General features: G+C 41.3%; 1 protein-coding gene across 1 annotated transcript; it reads left to right on the top strand.

Moving 5' to 3' along the window:
- Nucleotides 1-21,673: 21,673 nt before the first annotated feature.
- Nucleotides 21,674-24,907, top strand: LOC124798866 (trypsin alpha-like). The gene is made up of 2 exons (XM_047262398.1): nt 21,674-21,919; nt 24,512-24,907. Exons 1-2 carry the CDS (start codon nt 21,674-21,676, stop codon nt 24,905-24,907), a joined length of 642 nt encoding a protein of 213 aa, XP_047118354.1.
- The last annotated feature ends 205 nt before the right edge of the window (nt 24,908-25,112 follow it).

Raw genomic sequence — 25,112 nt, forward strand, 5'->3', positions numbered from 1 at the left:
CAGTACAGAAGAATACCTTTCATGTTAAAAAACACTCCAATAACATTCTAGCGTTTATTGGACAGAGTAATAAAAGAACTAAAACAGTGCCAGTGTTTAGCGTACATCGATGATTTAATCGTCTTTTCGAGCAATATGCAGTAGCGTAGGCAGTTACTGACAAAAGTATTCGAGTGGTTGTGAGCAGCTCCTTTCACGCTAAGTACTAAGAAAATTCTCTTTACACTAGTAAAAGTCAACTATTTAGACCATGTGATTAGTAAGGATGGTGTAATAACTTATTCTCGATTATGGCAAACAGTGCAAGATTGACTGGTATCATGAACAACCAGTGAGTTGCTATTTTTTCTTGGTCTCACTGTTATTATTGAAAGTTCATGAAGGGGCTGATGGTTAATTATGTCAGTGAGCGCTTGTCTAATTAAAATGGGCGTTAACACCGAATCCTGTCTTGCTGTTTCTGGGCCTTCAGAAGGAGTTTATACGGTTGTGTGATGCATCGATCCACGTTCTTGGATGCATTTTGAGTCAAGAGGTCAACGGTCAAGAATACCTTACAGCCTTTGCGTCAAGATAACTGAAAGGAGTGGAGAAGAATTATTCTACAACGGAGAGGTAGATACGTTTAGCTTCATGTACTGAGTAAAATATTTCCGGTGATACCTGTGGGGAAGGAAGTTCAAGGTATGGACGGATCATATTGCTTTCAAGTGGTTGCTAGGTATGAAGGACCCGTCCAATAGACTGATGAGATGGGCACTAGAACTAAGTACACAGTAATCCACTAACCAGTGAAGAAACGGCGAAATGTGGATGGGTTAAGGGGAGTGTCAGTGCCCTGTCCTCATAATGTTGACATTAACATATTCATATCCCGTTTTCTCAGCAACTATCCAGGGTAATGAAACAAATTTTTTCAGGATATAGAGTAATATAATACATTCACTGATCTACTACGAAGTGCTTAACATTGTTGACAACCCAGATATCACTTTTTAATGAAGATCTTAAAATATTTATGCCGTTTTTTAAAATGATGATTGAATTATGAGTTTTATGTCTACCATTGCAGTTGCACCTAAATATAATACATTCACTGATCTACTACGAAGTGCTTAACATTGTTGACAACCTAGATATCACTTTTTAATGAAGATCTTAAAATATTTATGCTATTTTTTAAAATGATGATCGAATTATGAGTTTTATGTCTACCATTGCAGTTGCACCTAAATATAATACCACTGCAAATAAGAGATAAAATTTTCAGACCTTTAGCTCAAGAACTTTCTGAGATAGTGGGAAACACTTGCAAGAAAATTAGTTTCTCGGAAAGCGTACTTGAAGTAAAGGAAGACACACTGCTGAACGAAGAGAAAGCCAAAAACTCTCCAGCTTTGTAATCTTTATTTTCCTGAGGATAACCGATATGCAACCTCTTTCTCCGTTTGAGGGATGCTGCTATTTCTGTTGTATTTTTGACCAGAATTTCTGCGTTAGAGACTCGTCGTCTACTGAGTTCCCGCCGATTATTTCTATATTTTGGCCACACCTAATTCCGACGTGCTTCTGAACCTTCATTCTGCCTGAGTCCCCATCACTGAAGGTGGTAATAGCATCGTTCGCACTTTCTTCTGTGTTTTTAAACTCAAAAATATGTTTATGGGCACCCTGGTCCATACAACGTTGTTGAAAGACTAATTAATATTTTCGGTTTTTCCTGTGAGACATGTCTTCAAAAGATATGAACGTCCTATACTCTGTATACTGGCTTTATTACGGCTCCAAAAAACTTCAGGAATTGTGTTTCTATGGGTATACTCGAGTGCTGCTGCCCCAGCGTTGCGGTATTTATACCAGTCAATTAAACATAATTTGTTTAGTGGCTTCTCAAAACTTAACGTCTTGTGGAAAGCGTTGTCCACATTGCTTTTCTCATTCTATCCAATTATTTGTACTCTTTATAATGGCTTGGTCATAACGTTCACTTAGCTGATTGGATCTTTCGTCAGTGAAACGTCCTCTAATACTCTTGCCATCTTCAATCTTTTAGTTAGAATAGTTCTGTCTGATTTTACACAGTCGGGTGTCCATTCGTTTCTGCACATGATAGACATATTCTGACTTTTGAGGTGGTAGGACGTCATAGAGCCTGATGTTATTTGCTGATTTGAATAAAGTGAAATCACGATGACCAGTTAATTTAGCATAGCGAACATCACGTTGTTCCTGAGAACGCTGAAAGATCTTCACAGCTGAGGCACTTTCCACTGCTCCGCTCGATACTTCATATGATTTCTGACAGTTATGTTAATGTAACTGCTCCTTTTCATTATTGGAATTAATGTTTGTGCATCCATGGCAAGGTTTTGACAATACATCAACATGAAGCACCTTCCTAGTATCAATACTTAGGGCAGCTGCACAGGATTTTTAACATTGATGGTCACTTTTTTGCCGTGATCCGTCGAATACTATGAATATGTCATTATCATCAATTTATCCAATTACTTCTACTGTTGCAGATTACATTGAATCTTCTGCAATTACTTTTACTGTTTCCGCTAAATCATGTGTGTGCCTCGATACATGGGGGCATGAGAGATTCATACGAGCACACAAAATTTTTCCAACCATGAGGCTTCACCTTTGCATATGAGCCCATAGAAGCATCTCACATAAGATTCTATACAGTTAATGTTTTTACAGTTTTAAGGTTTCCAAAATTTTTTGTCGCTCTCATAACTGAAACAGATGTCTTCCATACTTCGAACTGAATCATTCTTTTTCAGGATTCCACCACACAAATTACAGTACTCCGATTGAGTAAAGATTGCTTTTAGTACACGTATAACAAATGTTAAACTGATATCACTGGCACCAGTTTTACTGTATACCCCATTAATGTTCACAAACTTCTTCTTGGAAGCACTTGGTGGTGAAGAAATTTGTTCATTGTTGTTTCCCCTAACCTCGTTCTCCGGATGTAAACTTCTAACAGGACGTGTTCCGTGGAATCTACTTCCCCTTACTTCCCCTACTTCTTACTCCCTTTGGTGAAGTCTTCTTTAAGAAAGAAACACAACTCAATGAGAAAAACGACAAAATATACACAACGAAATATGTAATACGCCGTACTACAAAGTGATATTACAATGCATTACATCAAAAACGGGAACTGGTATCACAGCAACTAATGGAGCTAACCTATGTAGCAGGATGTTTACTATAAATCAATATAAAACACCACCTTCTAGAGCAAACAGCTCCGAGATGTTTTGTAACTGAACAAGTGTGCATAGAAGCTGCAGAAATTAACTATGCAGTAAATTATTTCAAGATAAATTAAAAATACTTCCAGTCGCCCTAAATCAACGAAAGTACAACAATTAAAGAGAAAACTTCAAACAACGGTTTTATACAAAAAAATCGGTATTTCATACCCACACTACCTTTTATACTTCCCTTAAGCAAGAAAACCACAGGAGTAGAAGCACTGGTTCAGGACGCAAGTGAATGGCAACAAGTCAGAGCACCAACGAGGAATGTAAGAAGTGTAGCAAGCAACATCAGTTTATCACACATAACAGATTATTGTGTAGAAAAACAAAATAAGGACAATGGGTGGTTGTGCCAGTAGAGTTGAAGCAATTATGTGAAGTGCGTTAGCGTAATTTATCAGGGCCCAGGGGATGCAGGACGACGAGTCGATGAGTGGTGAAAAACTACTGGTGGAAGGGAAGGAGGACTCATGTAGATCAGTAAATTAGAATTGGCGTAGAATGTTCTTGGGAATTAAGAACCCACTTCAGCTGCATTTAATGTAGAATGTGCACACCATGCAGATTTGAATCGGAAGCTTATACAATTTCAGGGCTAGAAAGAAGAAATGGAACCATTCAGTTTCATTCGGGTGCACGTGTTAGGAGTATTCAACCAAGAACCAGCAGGTAATCGTACTGTTCTGACCGTAATAGACTATTTTCCACGTTTCACTGACATGTGCCTATGCCAGATCAACAGGCAGCCACATTCGCACAAGCGTTAGTAAATGGGTGGGTATCGAAGTCTGGGGGTGTCAGAACCAAAACTAAAAACAGAGGGTAGGACTACATGTCGGACCTGATGAAAGATTGTGTCACTTATTAAAGAAAGAGAGTTTAGAACTAGTCCACATTTTCTTAACTTTGGTGGAAGGACAGACTGAGTTCATCGAACAACTGGGAGGATTCTAAGTTAGTATGTTGATAAATAATCAGCATTGGCGGCCGAAGACTTCCGGCATAAGAAGTCAGCCTCATTCTGCTAACGGCCTTGTCAAAGAGAGCGGAGGAGCGGATAGAGGTTCAGGGCACTCTCTTGTCCCAGGGGTGGGAAATCGCCCTAAAGGCGGAAGACTCAGCAATGATCAACGACATGAGGATGCAGAAGGCAATGGAAACCACTGCATTAAAGAGACGTAACGTGTATCCACAGGACATGTAGCCTGTAATTGAAGAAGCGTCATGATGATCTCTCCATTGGCAAACGATTCCGGAATAGTCCCCCATTCGGATCTCCGGGAGGGGGCTGCCAAGGGGGAGGTTACCATGAGAAAAAGATTGAATAATCAACGAAAGGATAACGCTCTACGAGTCGGGGCGTGGAATGTCAGAAGCTTGAACGTGGTAGGGAAACTAGAAAATCTGAAAAGGGAAATGCAAAGGCTCAATCTAGATATAGTAGGGGTCAGTGAAGTGAAGTGGAAGGAAGACAAGGATTTCTGGTCAGATGAGTATCGGGTAATATCAACAGCAGCAGATAATGGTATAACAGGTGTCGGATTCGTTATGAATAGGAAGGTAGGGCAGCGGGTGTGTTACTGTGAACAGTTCAGTGACCGGATTGTTCTAATCAGAATCGACAGCAGACCAACACCGACAACGATAGTTCAGGTATACATGCCGACGTCGCAAGCTGAAGATGAACAGATAGAGAAAGTGTATGAGGATATTGAAAGGGTAATGCAGTATGTAAAGGGTGACGAAAATCTAATAGTCATGTGCGACTGGGATGCAGTTGTAGGGGAAGGAGTAGAAGAAAAGGTTACAGGAGAATATGGGCTTGGGACAAGGAATGAAAGAGGAGAAAGACTAATTGAGTTCTGTAACAAGTTTCAGCTAGTAATAGCGAATACCCTGTTCAAGAATCACAAGAGGAGGAGGTATACTTGGAAAAGGCCGGGAGATACGGGAAGATTTCAATTAGATTACATCATGGTCAGACAGAGATTCCGAAATCAGATACTGGATTGTAAGGCGTACCCAGGAGCAGATCACAATATAGTAGTGATGAAGAGTAGGCTGAAGTTCAAGACATTAGTCAGGAAGAATCAATACGCAAAGAAGTGGGATACGGAAGTACTAAGGAATGATGAGATACGTTTGATGTTCTCTAATGCTATAGATACAGCAATAAGGAATAGCGCAGTAGGCAGCACAGTTGAAGAGGAATGGACATCTCTAAAAAGGGCCATGAAAGGAGGAAGTACAAACATGTTCCGGGAAAATCAGGAATACAGAAATACAAGTCGCTGAGGAATGAAATAAGTAGGAAGTGCAGGGAAGCTAAGACGAAATGGCTGCAGGAAAAATGTGATGACATCGAAAAAGATATGATTGTCGAAAGGACAGACTCAGCATACAGGAAAGTCAAAACAACCTTTGGTGACATTAAAAGCAACGGTGGTAACATTAAGAGTGCAACGGAATTTCCACTGTTAAATGCAGAGGAGAGAGCAGATAAGTGGAAAGAATACATTGAAAGCCTCTATGAGGGTGAATACTTGTCTGATGTGATAGAAGAAGAAACAGAAGTCGATTTAGAATATATAGGGAATCCAGTACTAGAATCGGAATTTAAAAGAGCTTTGGAGGACTTACGGTCAAATAAGGCAGAAGGGATAGATAACATTCCATCAGAATTTCTAAAATCATTGGGGGAAGTGGTACCAAAACGACTATTCACGTTGGTGTGTAGAATATATGAGTCTGGCGACATACCATCTGACTTTCGGAAAAGCATCATCCACACAATTCCGAAGACGGCAAAAGCTGACAAGTGCGAGAATTATCGCACAATCAGCTTAACATCTCATGCATCGAAGCTGCTTACAAGAATAATATACAGGAGAATGGAAAAGAAAATTGAGAATGTGCTAGGTGACGATCAGTTTGGCTTTAGGAAAAGTAAAGGGACGAGAGAGGCAATTCTGACGTTACGGCTAATAATGGAAGCAAGGCTAAAGAAAAATGAAGACACTTTCATAAGATTTGTCGACCTGGAAAAAGCGTTCGACAATATAAAATGGTGCAAGCTGTTCGAGATCCTGAAAAAAGTAGGGGTAAGCTATAGGGGAGACGGGTCATATACAATATGTACAACAACAAAGAAGGAATAATAAGAGTGGACGATCAAGAACGAAGTGCTCGTATTAAGAAGGGTGTAAGACAAGGCTGTAGCCTTTCGCCCCTACTCTTCAATCTGTACATCGAGGAAGCAATGATGGAAATAAAAGAAAGGTTCAGGAGTGGAATTAAAATACAAGATGAAAGGATATCAATGATACGATTCGCTGATGACATTGCGATCCTGAGTGAAAGTGAAGAAGAATTAAATGATCTGCTGAACGGAATGAACAGTCTAATGAGTACACGGTATGGTTTGAGAGTAAATCGGAGAATGACGAAGGTAATGAGAAGTAGTAGAAATGAGAACAGCGAGAAACTTAACATCAGGATTGATGGTCACGAAGTCAATGAAGTTAAGGAATTCTGCTACCTAGGCAGTAAAATAACCAATGACGGACAGAGCAAGGAGGACATCAAAAGCAGACTCGCTATGGCAAAAAAGGCATTTCTGGCCAAGAGAAGTCTACTAATATCAAATACCGGCCTTAATTTGAGGAAGAAATTTCTGAGGATGTACGTCTGGAGTACAGCATTGTATGGTAGTGAAACATGGACTGTGGGAAAACCGGAACAGAAGAGAATCGGAGCATTTGAGATGTGGTGCTATAGACGAATGTTGAAAATTAGGTGGACTGATAAGGTAAGGAATGAGGAGGTTCTACGCAGAATCGGAGAGGAAAGGAATATGTGGAAAACACTGATAAGGAGAAGGGAGAGGATGATAGGACGTCTGCTAAGACATGAGGGAATGACTTCCATGGTACTAGAGGGAGCTGTAGAGTGCAAAAACTGTTTAAAGGGCAAGGAAAATGGTCATCGGCCTAATTAGGCAAGAGAATGATTAACATTATTGTTTAAGAAATTAGGTATGAGTAACTTTAACGGACAAACACAACCTATATTTTGCCACACGCAAGTGCAATGAACACTGACACCTGCATATGTTCATGGTAAAGATTGGAAGCTGACAGAGCAGGACAGACTATTTGCATGAATATAACAGCTAATGAAGCACACTATTACTTTCAGGGCTTATTCAAACTGAATGGTCTTAATAACATTACTAGTAATATTCACTGCAGAATCATTAATTGGACAGGTTCAGTATTATTGTTCAAACATTTTCCTAACTGACATAAAATTACAAGTGTAGTTCACTACAAAATTATGAACTGGTCACAGGTTAAGTGTCTCTCAACTTCATACTATTTTATTTAGAATGAAAGTTAAATGGAATTCACTAACAGGTTACTTCTCACTGTCTTTTGAATAAAGTAATTATTGTTTTCATAAATAGTGGTCTTCCAATTACTTGTTACCTAGCATTAGCACAATAGACAAACTGTGGATCCTGTTATACTGTTAATATGCACATCCAATACACAAGAGATACAAACACTTAGCTAACATGAATATGTAACTATCCACTATTGCAGTTTTCCACTTTTACTACAGTGAAACGTTATGTTGACAAATTTGCAATAAACTGACTTACCTTTTAAAATATACTACAGGCAGCACTATGATCATTAACTAAGCAAAACTTTATTATCTTCAGTTTTAAGAATTTTTAATTTTTTTAAAAGGAAACAGCAAATTGTCTTTGTTACCACAGTCGTCTACTTTGAAGTAAATGATTAAATAGATGACTGAAATTCCACAAATCTTTAAATTGGACTGTTTCCATCACTGGGAGGCTTTCACAAAACTATATTTAGTACCTCCCACAATTTCACTAAATCCACAGTAAATCTGAATACTCTCTTCCTACTAAAGATCAAACAATATTATTTAATGTTTTTCACAAACTAGGACACTTGGTAATCATAGTTCAAATGGAGAGGAACCCCAGAGGTGTTGTAATAGGGAAATAAATCAAGGTAGGTACATGAATTCAGTTATAAGTTACCTTATATTTGTGCACACTAACACATCCAATAAGCTGATCCTTCACTGTACGTTATTATACTATTCCGTTACAGTGATTACGCAATGTGGTGGCAACTGCATGATGGTAAGTGGATTTGCAGGCAGAATTGCTGGACTCTGTGCCTTCTTGGTGGCGATGATGGATACCAATTCCAGAATCGTTACAGCTATTTATCCATCCATCCGAGGCATTGGAAAGTGGCAGGAAAAGCCTCTCTCGGAACTAGCACAATATACAACTTTTACATGGCAGTGCACAGTTTGGTAGCTCTTCCCCGACTGACTCTTGGTTCCACCATTTCTACCTAGGCCAACCACATTTTGCGCGCGCTACACAGTTCCGTTCCCGAGGGGAACCACTACACCTTTTACATACAAAATAACTAAGAACCCTGAGTGAGGATCAGCGGTTTACATAACAGCAACCAAATAAATTACATAAAACAGAACATTTGCACATATTGACATTTCTACAAAAAATTATTCACACAGATATTACAATTATATACAATAAGTTTGGTTCCTTCGGAATGGGACAAAGCATTTAAATGACAGATATACTACATTGCATAAAATCAAACCATGACATCAAAGTTTTTACAAAGAAAGGAGTATACAGTTTTGTGTTATCTATTCAATCAAACACATTTACAGAAGCTCAACGATGTAACATTAAATAAAACAAGAGGCAAAATACACTGCTGACCACCGTAAATGCAACACCAAGAAAGACAAGAGGTAGCACAACAAGATTTATTTTGTAGATAACATGTTGACCAAGTATCAAATGATTACTTTTACAGACGTCTGTGACATGTGGTTCCTGCCAGAATCAGTAGCCAGAGTAGCCGCCATTGTTGGAGATCACCGCTGCCACACGTCTCGGCATTGAGTCAAAGAGACGTTGGATGTGTTCCTGGGGTACAGCAGCCGAAGCAGCTTCCACACGTTGCCAAAGATCATCTGGTGCGGCAGCTGGGGATGTAATCTGGGTCACTCGTTGAGCAACCATGGACCACATGTTTTCTATCGGCAAAAGATCCGGAGGGCGAGCCGGCCAGGGAAGCAATTCAATCTGGTTATTGACGAAGAACTTTTGGACAATGCGTGCCACGTGTGGTCGCGCATTATCCTGTTGAAATATGGCTGTGGCCGAGGCCTGAAGGTAAGGAAGGACAACTGGATCCAGCACCTCGGATATGTAGCGCCGGCTATTTAAAGTACCGGCAATGCGTACTAGAGGCGTGCGAGAGTAATATCCAATACCGCCCCATACCATAATACCCGGTGCAAGACCAGTGTGGCGGTGCATAATGCAGGTGTCCAGCATCCTCTCTCCACGGTGTCTCCAAACTCGAATCCGACCATCGTGGTGCTGCAGACAGAAGCGTGCCTCGTCAGTAAAGACAACGTCATTCCATTCTGCCGTCCACATCCGTCTCTCATTACACCATTGGCGACGGAGACGTCTGTGGTTCTGCGTCAATGGTAGACGAAGCAATGGACGTCTTGCGGACAGGCCACTCTGCTGTACACGGCGTCGAATGGTACGCGCAGATACTGGATGATGCGTTACAAACGCAGTGTGCCGTGCTATGGTTCGGGATGTCACTGAGCGATCCGTCACTGCCATACGCACAATTTGCCTATCAGCACGTGCAGTGGTGCACCGAAGTGAATGCGATCGACCACGTCGGTCCGTCGTACCCTCCTGCATCCAACGGTCATATATCCGCATTAGAGTTGTTTGGTTTCGTCCAACACAGTGGACGTGACATTTCAGATGTGTTACGACCCGTGGCTTTATCCTTCATTCGATCCCTGCGAAATCCTACATTTCAGCAGGATAATGGACGACCGCATGTTGCAGGTCCTGTACGGGCCTTTCTGGATACAGAAAATGTTCGACTGTTGCCCTGGCCAGCACTTTATCCAGATCTCTCACCAACTGAAAACGTCTGGTCAATGGTGGCCGAGCAACTGGCTCGTCACAATATGCTCTTGATGAACTGTGGTATCATGGTGAAGCTGTATGGGCAGCATCCAAGCTCTGTTTGACTCAATGCCCAGGCGTATCAAGGCAGTTATTACGGCCAGAGGGTACTGATTTCTCAGGATTTATGCAACCAAATTGCGTGAAAATGTAATAACATGTCAGATCTGGTATAATATATTTGTGCAATGAATACCCGTTTATCATCTGCATTTCTTCTTGGTGCAGCAATTTTAATGGCCAGCAGTGAATTTATGCTTCCACGTAAGTGCATATAACTCTGAAGTGCACCTTATCACAGGGTTCTCGCCATTCGTGGTTGAGCATGAGATACCATTGCCGTTTGACATGATAAGACAGACTGGAGGTAGGAATGGAGAATCAGTCTTAGAATTTGCAAGTTCGGTTCAGTATGTGTGGAAGAGGGCCCATCAAGCAAATACTAAGGCCTTGGGGAAGCTAGAAGAGGGAGTATAGCAAGTGGGAACGTTACTTCACTACAAAATAGGCTAATATTGGTGAAGTTGACGATTCCACACCAGGACAGATCTTTTGTTATTGTTGATGTGACTGGACGCCATGTTTCACCGAAACAGAGACACAGTGGAGCAATAAAAGTATGTCTGAATTTTGAGGATGAGGCATCCCTTTGGCTAGAGTTCATCACCACCACAATGCCTGGTCCACACTGAACAGTGAGACTAGGGGGCTTAGCCAGCAGCGGTCGTGCAAATGATACCGGACCATGACTGTCGCCACCAGCAGTAAGTTCGACAAGGGATTTAGTGCCACAGCACTGTCTACCTCCCATCCGCACTGTCGCCACCTACGGGGTGAAAAATATTTAAACCGACAAACTTTGGGAGGTTGTAGGGGACACCAAAACAAATATTTTTCCCTAAAGTCATTCTTTCCTATGAGGAGTATTTAAACCGGTATAGGAAGATTCCTCTGGCGGCAAACTAATTAAACCAACAAACACTTTTCCATTTTTTTATGAACAAGAGACAACACATTAACACAACCAAATTTCAATTACAGTAGATTTTCAAAAATGCAAACGTAAACAAAAGTTACACCGTCGGATCATGTTCTGTCTGACACGGGCAAAAACCCCAGCAGTTTCCTGAATTGTTCCTGCTGCTGCTACTATCCGGGCAACCAGATCCTCTTCTGATGCAACAGGAGTTGCGTAAACAATGTTGCGCATCTCTCCCCACACATAAAGTCCAGAGGGGACAAATCTGGGGATCGAGCAGACCATGGTACAGGACCAACTCTGCCAATCCACGTTCCTGGGAACCGTCGGTCCAGGCAATGTTCTGGCGAGAAAAATTGTAACAGTGCATGCCATTTAATGGCCTAGGTAGCAGATACTGACCATTTAAACAGTCCCCAACAACACCGACCCACACATTAACGAAGAACCGCACTTGATGAGCGCTAGTAACTGTGGCATGTGGGTTATCCTCACTCCAAACACGCAAATTGTGCATGTTGAAGACTCCATCACGCCCGAACGTTGCTTCATCTATAAACAACACAGAGGATGGAAATGTAGGATGCATTTCACACTGTTCCAGGTACCACTGCGAAAACTTTCCTCTGTGTGGGTAATCAACTGGTTCCAGGTTGTGGACACGCTGTAAGTGAAATGGACGTAACAATTGCTCTCGAATGACTGTTCTTACATTCGTCTGATTCGTCCCCATGTTACTTGCAATTGCACGAGTGCTGATTGAAGGATTCCGCTCCACATGCTGCAAGACAGCTTCCTCAAATTCCAGCGTTCTTACCGTGCGACGGCATCCCTGTCCAGGTAATCTGCTAAATGACCCGGTCTCACGCAGACGTTGGTACCCAGCAGCAAAGGACGTACTGTATGATGCGGGATACGATTAGGATATTGTTGTTGATAAACTCGCTGTGCAGGTCGTCCGTTGTGGTGCACTACGTAGTACGCACCAACCATATCAGTGTACTCCTTCCAGGTGCGTCGCTCCATAAGTAAACAGAGACAATGCACTACTACACTGGTGGATAGCAGTTGCCTACAACTGAAGAGTGTAATATGCCCTTAACAACTGAAGATCGTAATACGGCCTGTAAGAACTGAAGAGAGTAATACGGCCTCCACTGGTTTAAATAATCCTCATAGGAAAAAATTACATTCGGGAAAAATATTTGTTTTGATGTCCCCGTTAACGTCCCAGAGTTTGTCGGTTTAAATACTTTTCACCCTGTATACTGAGTTCCACACAGAACTTATTCCGCCATAGACCCAGTCCCAGCCCCTGTCTGACTCCTGCCAGAGGACAGTGGGTTAAATCCCACGTACAGCAGTATCCATGCGTCGTCGCAGTGAATGCCTGTGGGGCTGAAGGGTTGCTCTAGGCGCTATCGCTAACGAAGTACAGCACCACTGATATCATTGCCATGGCCTGCGGAGGCCACTGGCCATCCATTGGCATGCTGTCAGCAATGCAAAGTGTCTCATAGCAACATGTCACCAGAGCAGATGGGGGCAGATATCACCGCCCGTACGTCAGTGCCGACCTGAGGCATGTTCTGCTTCACTTAGCCACGACAAAACATATACCAAAGTTGAAGAAAGCATTCTTTACTGACAGCAGTTTTTCCACTTGGCCATCCAACCGATCACCACATCCAAACTCCCCACCGAGTGCACTCAGAAATATCACCACGCCCAACATTCCCTGGCTCTGAAGTACTCAGGAGACGAACCTCTTCATAAATCCTGTCTGACTGCAAAAAGGTCCTAATGCAAGTAGTTTCCCGTTGCAATCCTCTGACCGTAATGGGGATAAACGATGATGATGAAGACGACACAAATACACCCAGTCACGTCGGGGCAGATGAAAATCCCTGTTCCCACCGGGTATCGAACCCGTAACCTCGTACTCGGGAAACGGGAACGCTACCGCGAGACCACAAGAGGCGGACAAACTCAGCATTACTGTATTATAATATTTATTGTTCTACTATATCTCTGTTTCATCAATGCATTTAGCCTACATTTGTGCACCCGGTACTCACATATACAGGCCATAACCACAGGTTACTCCTTATTTAATGAAACCATCAATATTCTCACACATGGCTTCATTCTTCTTTTGTCTGATTAATTCTAATCCCAGTCAATGTACCGCCCTCACAACGTACTGCGAGAACCTTGTACAATTGTACACCTCCAGACGATGCCATATACTTTAGCTTGTTTACTTACTCGCCTTATGCACTCCATTTCCGTCTGAACGTCCTCTTCATTTGTGTTCACTTCTCCTCCTGTGTCACTAACAAGTATCTTATTCTAAGAAGGGTATGATGTGGTTAATGTGGTGTACAAAAACCGATTTATTCGACTTCATTGTGTCCATGTCATGCGTTAGCATGTGCAATCCTCCTCATCATAAGTTGGATGTTACATACAGAAAAGAATTTGTGATAAGGCCTCGTATGCTTGTTAAACAATATCGAGGAATTTGCTAGTATCTTCTGACCCACTTGATAATCACGCAACTTACTTTTCCAGAGAGCACGTTCGTTTCACTAGCATCCTGCATCATTTGTGCTCCACAATGCTGGTCGGCGAACTCTTTGCGCTTTTTTCACCTCCTTAGCGGAAAATCAACTACTTCTCACACTTTGTCTCACGGGTGGCTGTATTTTAAGACAGACAATGGGGGCAACAATGTGGTACTGTATGGGATCTTACTGACTACATCTATAAAATTCTTCAGAATTACATCCCATATGGTAAATTGCTTGTTGCAGTATATTCTGAAAAATTTCCGAAATGTTTTATAATCCATCCTAAAGAATTTCAATTTAGGTGGTACAATCAAACAAAAGTACTCTTGATATTATGTATGTTTAGTGCCGCTATCGAAAGTAATTGTGTCTTTTTGACTTGTGTGAGGAAATTCTCACGTAGCTCCTTCGATACAGTCAGCCTTAAGGATTTCAATTTAAGCAGTATGATAAAATAAAAATAGGCTTGATCCTATTTCTATTTAGTGTTGGCATTGGTTGTACCAACCTCAATTGGGGACTGCTGTTATCCAAAACAGTTTTTTCTTCACGACCGACTTGGGTGAGGTAATGCTTACATAACATGTTCTCAAATATTAAGGTAAGTTCTGCTATGATCAACACATAGCAGAAACCTCGTCATGTCATCGGAAGGGCTCCCTTTAAAATTTTTGCACTGTGTTATCTCAAATTTTTGGGAAAAATTGCGTACAATGGAGCATGAGTGACTCTAGTTTATGGTTTTGTTTACTGGTGTGATTTGTGTAGTGGGAGAACTCTTCTAATCCATCTTCCCGTGTTATTGAAGTGAGATAATTAATTTTAATTTCAAGAAGCACTTCTCCTGTCAGAAACTAACGTAACTGAATTATTCTGAGCTCTGTATACAATATGACTTCGTCTATTACCTCCTCAAGTACGCAAGGAGCCCACAGTAAAGTGACAATACTTCTTTGACAGAATAAAAATCCCATTCTAAGTAAACAGATTTGCGTGATGCCTGCCTGATTTCTGTCTTTCCATTAATCTTGTAAATACAAGAGTGACATTTCCTTATTTTGCTCTCTTGCCATCTCTCTCCTAGAAGTGGTTACATAATTTTCGAATACTACCTTCCTCAAATACAAAATACTAAAGCAATTTTCTTCCAGGTGTTCAATCATTTCATTCGTTACCCCTGTCAGTCAACATAACACTGCACCCTCGATGACTCTCATCTTCCCTGATATATACGTGACTGAGAAGTCAAATTCCTGCAGGTACAAGATCCATCTAATTAATCTTTCCTGGGTTAATTTTACTTACAGCACGAATTCAAGACCCTTGTGATTACTATACATGGTAGTCTTGCACCCAGACGGGTCCACATGACTGTTAGCACTTCCAGTTCAGTTACTGAGTAATTCTCGCTCTTGATATTACTGTCAAAAGTAATGGTCTTGTGTTCACACTTTTCATGTATCTCGATTTCCTGAAAGATCATGAGCCCAAGCCCTGTCTTGGCACTGCGAGTGGCCATAGAGAAGTCTCTCGTTCTCGCGTTAAATCGGGATGTCATAGACCGATCCTCTCACCATAATGTCCTTAATGCTTCGAAATCTCTCTCAGCTGTTTTGTCCAGGGACCAAGGTGTCTTCTTGCCTGTGATTTAACTTATCCATGGTGTTGCCGATGTGGTTACCTACATGAAGAAATTATGAAAATTGATAAGTCCTGGTCCTTGGTGTTGGTAATGATTCAATGATTTCGATCTTGTCCAGGCATGGTGATACGATTTTCCACTGTAATAATATTAACCAAAAAGTTATTTGGCAAAAAATAGTTTTCCATTATTTTTCCTTACGCCATGATTGTTTAAAGCACTGGGCAGAGCTTTCAGAACCTGATTATGCTCTTCCCATGATTTCTCCTCCATTTATAGGTCATCGACAAAAGTTGTCACATGTTTTGATGAATTATCGACGGTAAGTTTAATCTGCAAATAAAGGCACCATATGAGATATTGAGTCCAAATGGTAGGTGCGGTACTGGTAACATCACATAGACACAAGAAAGGACGTAGTTAAGGTTAGCAATAACTAGATTTCAGATCTCTCAAGGACAAAACTGTGACCCCATGGAACCTCTGCAACAACTCTTCTAGTTTATAAGGCCTATAAATTTTTGTTGCACTAATTGTTTGTATTTGCCAAGAATCCAGACCTAGCCTTACGGATTCATCTTTCCACTCACAAATTACTATTATAGGTTAAAACGGAATTTTCAATTTCTCCATCCATCATTTTTCGAACCTCCATACAAACTTTACGTCTGCAGCCTAGTGGGATTGCATTGCGGGATACAAATATTTCCTGTTCTGCTTTACTTTAAAGAGTTCTAGAAATTTTTAATTTTTCCCGATTTTGGTGAGGAAACTTCATCACTAGCAAGACAGATATCTCCTAATTTCTCGCTTGCTCCTACACTAATATTTTCTGGTTGTGACACCAGGTCGTTGATTTTCTAATAGAATTCACTTCTAATCATTTTCTTCTCATCTTACAATGGCCTCTCTTAGTCAAGGTTCTTGCTCGTCTTTTCTTCCATACATTAACCTTGTTGGTACTATAGTTTCAATCAGCTCGCTGCTATCTTCACTTGAATAACCTGCTTCCCGAAATAGATATTTTTTCTTTCTTCTCGTAGAATTACCTGTCTTCTGTGACGACCTAATATCATTTGATTACTATTCAAGAAATCCATACTAATAATTGGATCAATCGTCAATTTAGGTGCCACCAAGAAATTCCTATCTGTGTGTGACCTTGATAAACTAATTCTAGACTAGTTTGGCTATTTGCCTTAGTGAATTTACCCAGTAAGAAAATTCCTATTATATTGTATCTTCGAATATTCCGTTTTAATCCAGTCCTGGAAGGGGCCGCCAAATTATAAATTTATTATGCGAAAGTGGAATGTAGCTGAACCTGAATTAATCATGAAACAGACACATTTTTGAGAATCTGTATTTTATTTAAGGCACGCAATGGATTTACTAATGCTGTCAGTAATTTAGGCCCTAGTAGTGAATTTGAAGTTGGGGGGAGGGGTAATCACATAATTTTATTCATTGAAAGGGCGTGAAAGAGATAATAAAGTTAAGATTTCAGTAAATCTGCAGTTTCTTACAAAAGACAGTTAGAGTTTCAAAGCATTAAAAAATAATTATGTGAATTTAAACTTTAAAATATTGTGTATTACAACATGAAATATGAGGTGGAAAGGTACTAAATGAAGTGAAGTCTCTTAACAATCTCCCATCTGGCTCTATGAACTGATTTTAACCTGACTATGATGATTACAGTGGTTTTCTGCCACAACAACCTAAGAATCCAAAAAAATCTGAAGAAACACTGATGAATATGAGACAGTGAGACCTATTTTGCACTTGATGTACTATGTGATACAATATCAGACCTGTAAATGTGAACGTAAAGGGAGCAGAGAGGAGACACTGTGACCCCGTGGTCTGAATTTCAGCTGAAGACGTGGACAGTGGACCCCACATGACTCCGCCACTTGAGAGCAGAGCTGCAACTGTATCAACCATTTGCTATCCATGACTTTTTAGGATCTGATATTTTCTAAATCTCCCAAAAGCAGCTTGGTCCTTTCTTCCCACGAACAGAAACGCATCCACCAGTCCTCTCAAGAGTCATCGGCCACAAGCTACCTTCACATTACTGGACATGTGAAAACGTTAGAGAAAACTGTCCACGAAGCATGTCGTTAACTGCGCTGCATCTTCTGAATGTTATATAGAACACAGCTGTTTTGTCATGTTTTCTAGGCATTCCAGGGTATGCTTATCTGCTCAAGTACTTCTTTTAACAAGCTCCTAGTTCCGAACACTTGATAACCGAGTTCCGTCTTCTGGAACAAAGGCTTTTCACACTATGTGATAAATAGTATCCTGACACCCCCAAAAACATTCGTGATTCATATTAGGTGCACTGTGCTGCCACCTACTGCCAGGTACCCCATATCAACGGCCACAGTAGTTATTCGACATCGTGAGAGAGCAGAATGGAACACTCCTTGGAACACACGGATTTCGAACGTGGTCAGGTGACTGGGTGTCACTTGTGCCATACGTCAGTACGAGAGGTTCCCACACTCCTAACCATCCCTAGGTCCATTGTTTTCGATGTGATAGTGCAGTGCAAACGTGAAGGGACACGTACAGCACAAAAGCATGCAGGCCGACCTCGTCTGTTTACTGACAGAGACCGCCGACAGTTGAACAGGGTCATATTGCGTAATAGACAGACGTTATCCAGACCACCACACAGGAATACCAAACTGCATTACGATCCACTGCAAGTACTATGACAGTCAGGCGGGAGGTGAGAAAACTTGGCTTTCATGGAGGAGCGTCTGCGCATAACCACACATCACGCCGGTAAATGCCAAACAACGCCTTGCTTGGTGTAAGGAGCGTAAGCATTGGTCGACTGAACAGTGGAAAAACGTTGTGTGGGGTGGTGAATTACGGTACACAATTTGACGATGCGATAGCAGGGTGTGAATATGGCGAATGACAGGCGAACGTCATCTGCCAGCGTGTGCAGTTCCAGCAGTGAAATTCGGAGGCGGTGGTCATGTTTTTCATGCAGGGGGCCTTTACCCCTTGTTGGTTTGCTTGTCACTATCACAGCACAGGCCTACATTGATGTTTTACGTACCTTCTTGCTTTCTACTGCTGAAGAGCAATTTGGGGATGCCAACTTTCAACACGATTGAACACTTGTTCATAATGCATGGCCTGTGGCGGAGTAATGGACTAGCCTGCACATAGTCCTGACCCTGAATCCTACAGAACACCTTTTGGATGTTTCTGAACGCCGACTTCGTGCCAGGCCTCACCGACCGACATCGATACCTCTCCTTAGTGTTGCACTCCCTGAAGAATGGGCTGCTATTCCCCAAGAAACCTTCCAGCAACTGATTGAACGATGCCTGCGAGAGTGTAAGCTGTCATCAAGGCTAAGGAAGCGAGTTGGGAGGGGGGAGGCAACACCGTACAGAATTCCACCATTACCGATGCAGGACGCCACGAACTTGTAAGTCATTTTCAACTAAGTGTCCGGATACTTTTTATCACATTTGTACCTCGGCCGTCCCGCTGACCATGCTATCAACAAGACAATGTCCTCTCTCCCAGCTCATCAATAGGCTAAGCGACTTCCTATCCCCACCCCACCTAAATGGTAAGGACGCTATACCGGCAGTTCTTCTCCTCATGTATCTCCAAGGGCAGTGTGCCCACAGGTCCTCAAGCCATCCTTCACTGTCCCTCGTTAAAACATCCCTCACCTCAAAAGCTCTTCTATAGAGCAAATTGATATACCTAGTAGCGTGTTATATTATAGAAGGTTGAGAAGAGGAAGTGAATATCTGCAATATCAAGACTCTATTAAAATCACTCAGCTTCTCTCCAGTTCCATGATCAAGGGTGAATAACTGATGAGCGACGAACTGAAGGATTTGACGCTTTTAAGTTTCCATGGTACTCGTAGTACAGGCAGTTGTAAAGGGTAAAAAGTGTAGGAGAAGACAGGGAATCCTCTTCTGACTAGCGGTCTCTTGCATTTGTCCTTTAATACACGAATGTTTAGTGCTCAGATTTGGATTGTGTAGGTTTGGCCAACTTGGTAGAAATATTGCCTCTAGGATTAAGAAAACCATGCTTGAGCCGCTTGGAGGCAGTAAAAAAATATTACTTCCACCACTACAAACCAAATTAAATTACTGAAGCAGTATGTAGGGTTTTCCATATAATGCATTCTATTTTAAACGCCTTTATACTAAATTTCCATTCATCAGTCAACAAACACTGAAAGCCACAATTTTTGTTGATATTCTAATTCAGTAGTAGAGGGAGGAGCACGAACTTGAGGTTGCAACGAATGTTAGTGGAAAAGATACTTGGTCTTTCTTCAGATCCGTTACTGAAAACTTTCTAGGGAATAAAAAACATCTAATTTACAAGAACATAAAGCATTAAAGAAAAACTTTGGGAAGTTGGTTTGCTATTTCATTTCAAAAGTCCACTTCCTACATTTTTGTATTGAGTAATTCCCTTTGACTTACGAATACTAAAGAGAAGAACAAGAGGTTAAGGACATGGAGAAGAGAAACATGGTAGATGGAACCAAAGTTGGTGGCCGTCTATTGTTGAATAGGGACAGTAAGGATAAACGTTTTATGAGAAAAACAAAAGAGAGGTAGTTTGAAATGTAAGTGTACAATACACATAATGTTTCTAAGATGACTGTTTTTCAAATTTGTGTATGTGCCTAAAATCAATAGTTGTAAATGCATAGACCATGATTGAATTTTATTGTAAGATTAGTGATTCAACGTCTTAAATCAGTGATAAATGGGTCGTTAATTTTTAAAAACTCCTGACCTGATACAACAAAATGAACGAAACTTTCGGAATCAGCATTAAAATTTGATTTTAGAAAACATGTTATTGAGAAATAATCTAAGAAAAATTTTAGAAGTGTAGATTTTTTTAATAGCCTGACGCATGTTTCATCACCAATTATTCTACATTGATTTAAAGTCCATTTTCCTAGTAGCTGATAAGTTTTCAGTAGTAGCACATAAGAACAACACATTCAATTGTCAGTTCACTTCAGTGTCACAACTACACTCTTGGAAATATTATCAAGTACTCTTCTCTGCAATTTGCATTCGACCCCAATTCACTAAAATTAGCCGTACCACATCAGTTCCTGTGTCATGCACATACTTGAACTGATTTGGATTTTTGTTACCAGTTGTAAATGTACAAAATGTGCCTTCCTCCCAAATGAAATTCCACACTTCTCCAAAATAACCTTTATTAATTACTACAAGAGTCGTTCCCCTTGTTTAACGAAAAAAGTCCTGCTATTACCTAGTTGTACAGTAACGCAGGACAGCGATTGTTAACAGTTTTCCGGTAATCATAATGTGTGTGAGTTGTAGGTGAAAGATTATGGCAGGTCGTTTCTACTGTTTATTTCTCTAGTGAACAGAGTTACTCATGGGATTACAGACAGTGTTTATGTAAGACTACATATTGTAATAATTGTTTCAAAAAATACTGTGTACTATTTTACGAACGCCACTTGATTACATTGGAGACAGTGCACAAAATTTTAAATCTATCAGATAACACGAACGTATGAAGGGTGGCTATAGACACGTGCATGAGACTTTTCTGGACTCGTTTGTAAGAGTATCCGACTCAAGTGTGAGGAACAAAACCAGAATCTTCTGTCTGCATCTCACATAAATAGAAACAGTGCTTATGTTCCCGTTATCAGTCAGTTGTCGCGGAAAATACGACTCCATTTCTAAGTTCGTGTTACCCATAAGTGGAGCTATTGATAATTGTGATGCAAGACATCTGCCCCTTCACTGAACACTTTAGTAGCCTCGTCATCCTCTTGAAGCACCTACTTGCGTAAGTACTCTCCTTGAGATCAGTTATTGACGTAACGTGCACGCCAAAGACGGCAACATTTGGACAACGAATGCGGCCGCAGGAAGTATAAAGAGGTGCTGAAGTCGAGCATTTGAGATACATACTTCTGAGACAATGAAGTTTTCATTGATCGTATTGAGCCTACTGGCTCCGTCTTTTGCTGCGCCGAAGTCTCTCAGACTATGGTCCAGAAGACAGGACCGTATAATCGGGGGTACCGAAACCACCATAATGGAGTACCCGTGGCAGCTGTCTCTCCTCCTCGAAGGGTCCCACAGGTGCGGAGCTTCCATCATTAGCTCCAACTGGGCGCTGACGGCTGCCCACTGCATCGACGGCGTCCAGGCGTCTCTGTTGACCGTGCGTGCCGGCTCCACGTACAGAAACAGTGGCGGGACTGTGCTCGATGTTGCACAGGCTATCAAAAACAGGCTGTATTACAGTCCGGCTGCCGACTACGACATTGCGGTGGTGCAGGTGAGGTCACTCTTTTTCTGTCCACTGAGGTATTTTTAAAGAAACTGGCATTGTCGGTGCATAGAAGCCCATTTAAATGAACAACTAACAAAATATCGTTTCTGTCGATTGACTATCGATACACGTAGTCTTTCTAACAGTAATAAATTATTACTAACAATGTGAAAAATTTTAATGCCTTTTGATGATTTTATAATGCTTATTATACCTTCTGTCACAATATATGGAGCATTATTTGAAGGCTGTAATTGATAATCTGATGATTAGATATTTGAAAATAGTTAGTATGTCTATTCCGATTTTATTTATATTGCCTTGTTTTGATCTCGATTTCCGTCATTCCCAAATGCGACGTATACAAAGTGACCATAAATATGCAATTATATTTTACACTTCGTGCTTCTATAGCGTAATGTGCAGTGCGGTAGCTAGCGAGACAAGTAACTTGGAAAGCCCATTGAGTGGTTTGAGTTCATACACTCTAGCTGTTTTGTCTGTAAACCACTTACTGATAATGAAAAGGGTACCGGGAATGTACTCCAGTACATGTCAATGTAAAATCATTTCAGAGTCAAGAACTCTATTTCTTTCCATTTTTTGCTTTTGTATACCATTACATAAAACACATACGCTACATATTTTCTGCCCCATAGCTCCTTCTAACACAAAATTTACATTTTACAATAACAAAATGACTTTTCTTCCGGTAACACTGTTCCATACACAACTTTCCTTACCTGCTCTATCTACAGCCTCCACATATAGTACCTTACCTGTTAATTTAGCATCACACGAACTTCTAAGAAAAATCTGTTTCCATTAACACTGGATTCGATATCTCCGGTCAGCGTTTTATCTCCAAACAGTGTTATGCTCTGAGCCTGAATTAGGAGGATCTGTATTCAGTGTCAGCATTTAAGATATTTTTCTGCTTTAGCAAAGAGGTGTTTCTTCCAATTTATTAATGTACTATTCCTATTGCTCTACCCCGCCACTACCTGTATGCAGTAATTCTGTTTTCTAATTATTTCTTTCCCAATACGCTAAGGACTTACCGCTTGACTACTAACTTTTAACTCTTTCAACATGAGTTTACATGTATTAACTAAAATTATAAGCTAGTTATGAGGTACACTGGATTCTTTAGGTTTCCCAATATTGAATCAGAGCAGATGGACAAAAATTTGGAAACAGCGAAACCACGATACATACCATGTCTAATACAGTGCGAGAAAACCGCCAGTAATCCAACCAGCTTCCAGTCTTCCACTAATGGTCACATACAGCTCCTGAATGGTTTCAAAGGGAGTCTTATACCATGCTCCCTGCATAATATTGGCAATTTCAGGTATAGGTCACAGAGGTGGATAGTAAACATCATCACTTCTCTCCATAATACCCCACAAAGGCTCAATAATATTAATATCTGGTGACAGTGGTCAGCAGAGAGATGCGAAATCTTTTCCTCATGATCACACGTCTAGTCTTGGACGATGCGATCTGTGGGACCAGGAGCTTTGTCCTCTTCCAACACAGCATTACCGTAGCGGAAGAAACATTTTGCCGTGGGATGAAACTCATTAGCGAAAATTGTCATATAACCCACGGCAGAAATGCCATATTGCGGAGTAACTGCGGGACCCATGGAATACCAAGTTACGGCTTCTCATATCATCATTGTGCGCCCTCCGCTGTGTTTGGCAGTTTGAACGTAAACTCGGCGGGAAGTCCGCAAAAGTTTGCAACAAAACCCTTCCGTAGAAATGAGTTCCTTCGAGTGCTTCCATAGTCCACGATCTGTTGTTACTGCTCCGCATTTCCCTGTTATATACACTTGGGTCACTCGAGTGTGTTTTTAAAATTCCAGTTTTTCCCGCAATTCCCACAATATTGAGCTAACTTTGTGTTGCTTTATTTCTTGCAGTTGTCGTCCTCTTACCTTCCGTCGCAGTCCTTTAATGACCGTCTCCCATGATCAATCTACGCAGTCCTTCGTCCGCGTTGTGAGTCAGCGTATTACGTTTTTCCGTTTTCCCCGTATGCGGTACAAATTTTTGTTAGCGTACTTCTTGAAACACCGAACACTTTGGCTATCTTGATTGCGGAAACACCTCCCATACGAACTCCAACAATGTACCCATGTTAGGATTCATTTAGCTTCGACGTAAAGTACTTACAACTGTACAGAACACTATTCTGACCAGGACTGACTTGCTCCACACTGAGGACGTCGCACATGTGCCATTCGTGGCCAAACACCACAGCGCAACGTCCAGGCTTGGTTAGCATCTGCATTTATGTTCAAGTATGAATGTCTCACGGTGACTCTGGATTTCGGTCGAACCCCTGTGCTTTCTCCAAGAATGGTTACATTGATCCATTTGATATCTGTATATACAGTTGTTACAGCCATATGTACTATAGTAGAAGTCTCAACTGAGTGCCCTATTTAGAAGCGGAACACGTAATCGTCTCGCCAGCAGTTAATGATTAGCATGTTAATTGAAATAAGTAGTGAAGTACCATGAACTTAATTTAAAACTGATTATCATGCAGTTACAGTCCACTAAAGTGTGTTGCCTACCTTCACAGCCTGCTGAGTCTTTCCCGCTGGGCTCTGATGTGCAGCCCGTGGGCCTTCCAGACGCCGGCTATGATCCTCCGAACGGCCTCGCCGTTACTGTGACGGGCTGGGGACTCACAGCGTCCGATGGAAGCAATGCAAACGCACTGCTGAAGGTGGACATTAGCATTGTCGATCGTTCTACTTGCCAAGAAAACTTCAGTAGCCTCGTAACGAAGCGAATGGTGTGCGCCGGTGAGGCAGGCAAGTCTGTGTGCAACGGGGACTCGGGAGGTCCACTCGTCAGTGGTACCACACAGGTGGGCATCGTGTCCTGGGGAGGCTTCACATGCGAAGACTATGGCGCAGTTTACAGCAACGTTGGAGAACTCCGTTCGTGGGTCACAGATACTACCGGAGTTTAACAAGAAGGACAGTTCCGCCGCTGATTTTCCCACTGTACAATATGTTACACTTTTATTCATATTAGAGGTGGCACTTTTGTATTGATATTTTTTGTATTATTCTGAATGTAAAACGTTGTAATTTCTCTTCTGCCTGAAATAAATTATTAGTTCTGCATGCCTGACATTCTTCATCTTATTGCATCTCTCAGAGTATCCCTCACCT

Source organism: Schistocerca piceifrons, chromosome 5, assembly GCF_021461385.2.
Source record: "Schistocerca piceifrons isolate TAMUIC-IGC-003096 chromosome 5, iqSchPice1.1, whole genome shotgun sequence".
In the NCBI taxonomy this organism is placed as follows: Eukaryota; Metazoa; Arthropoda; class Insecta; order Orthoptera; family Acrididae; genus Schistocerca; species Schistocerca piceifrons.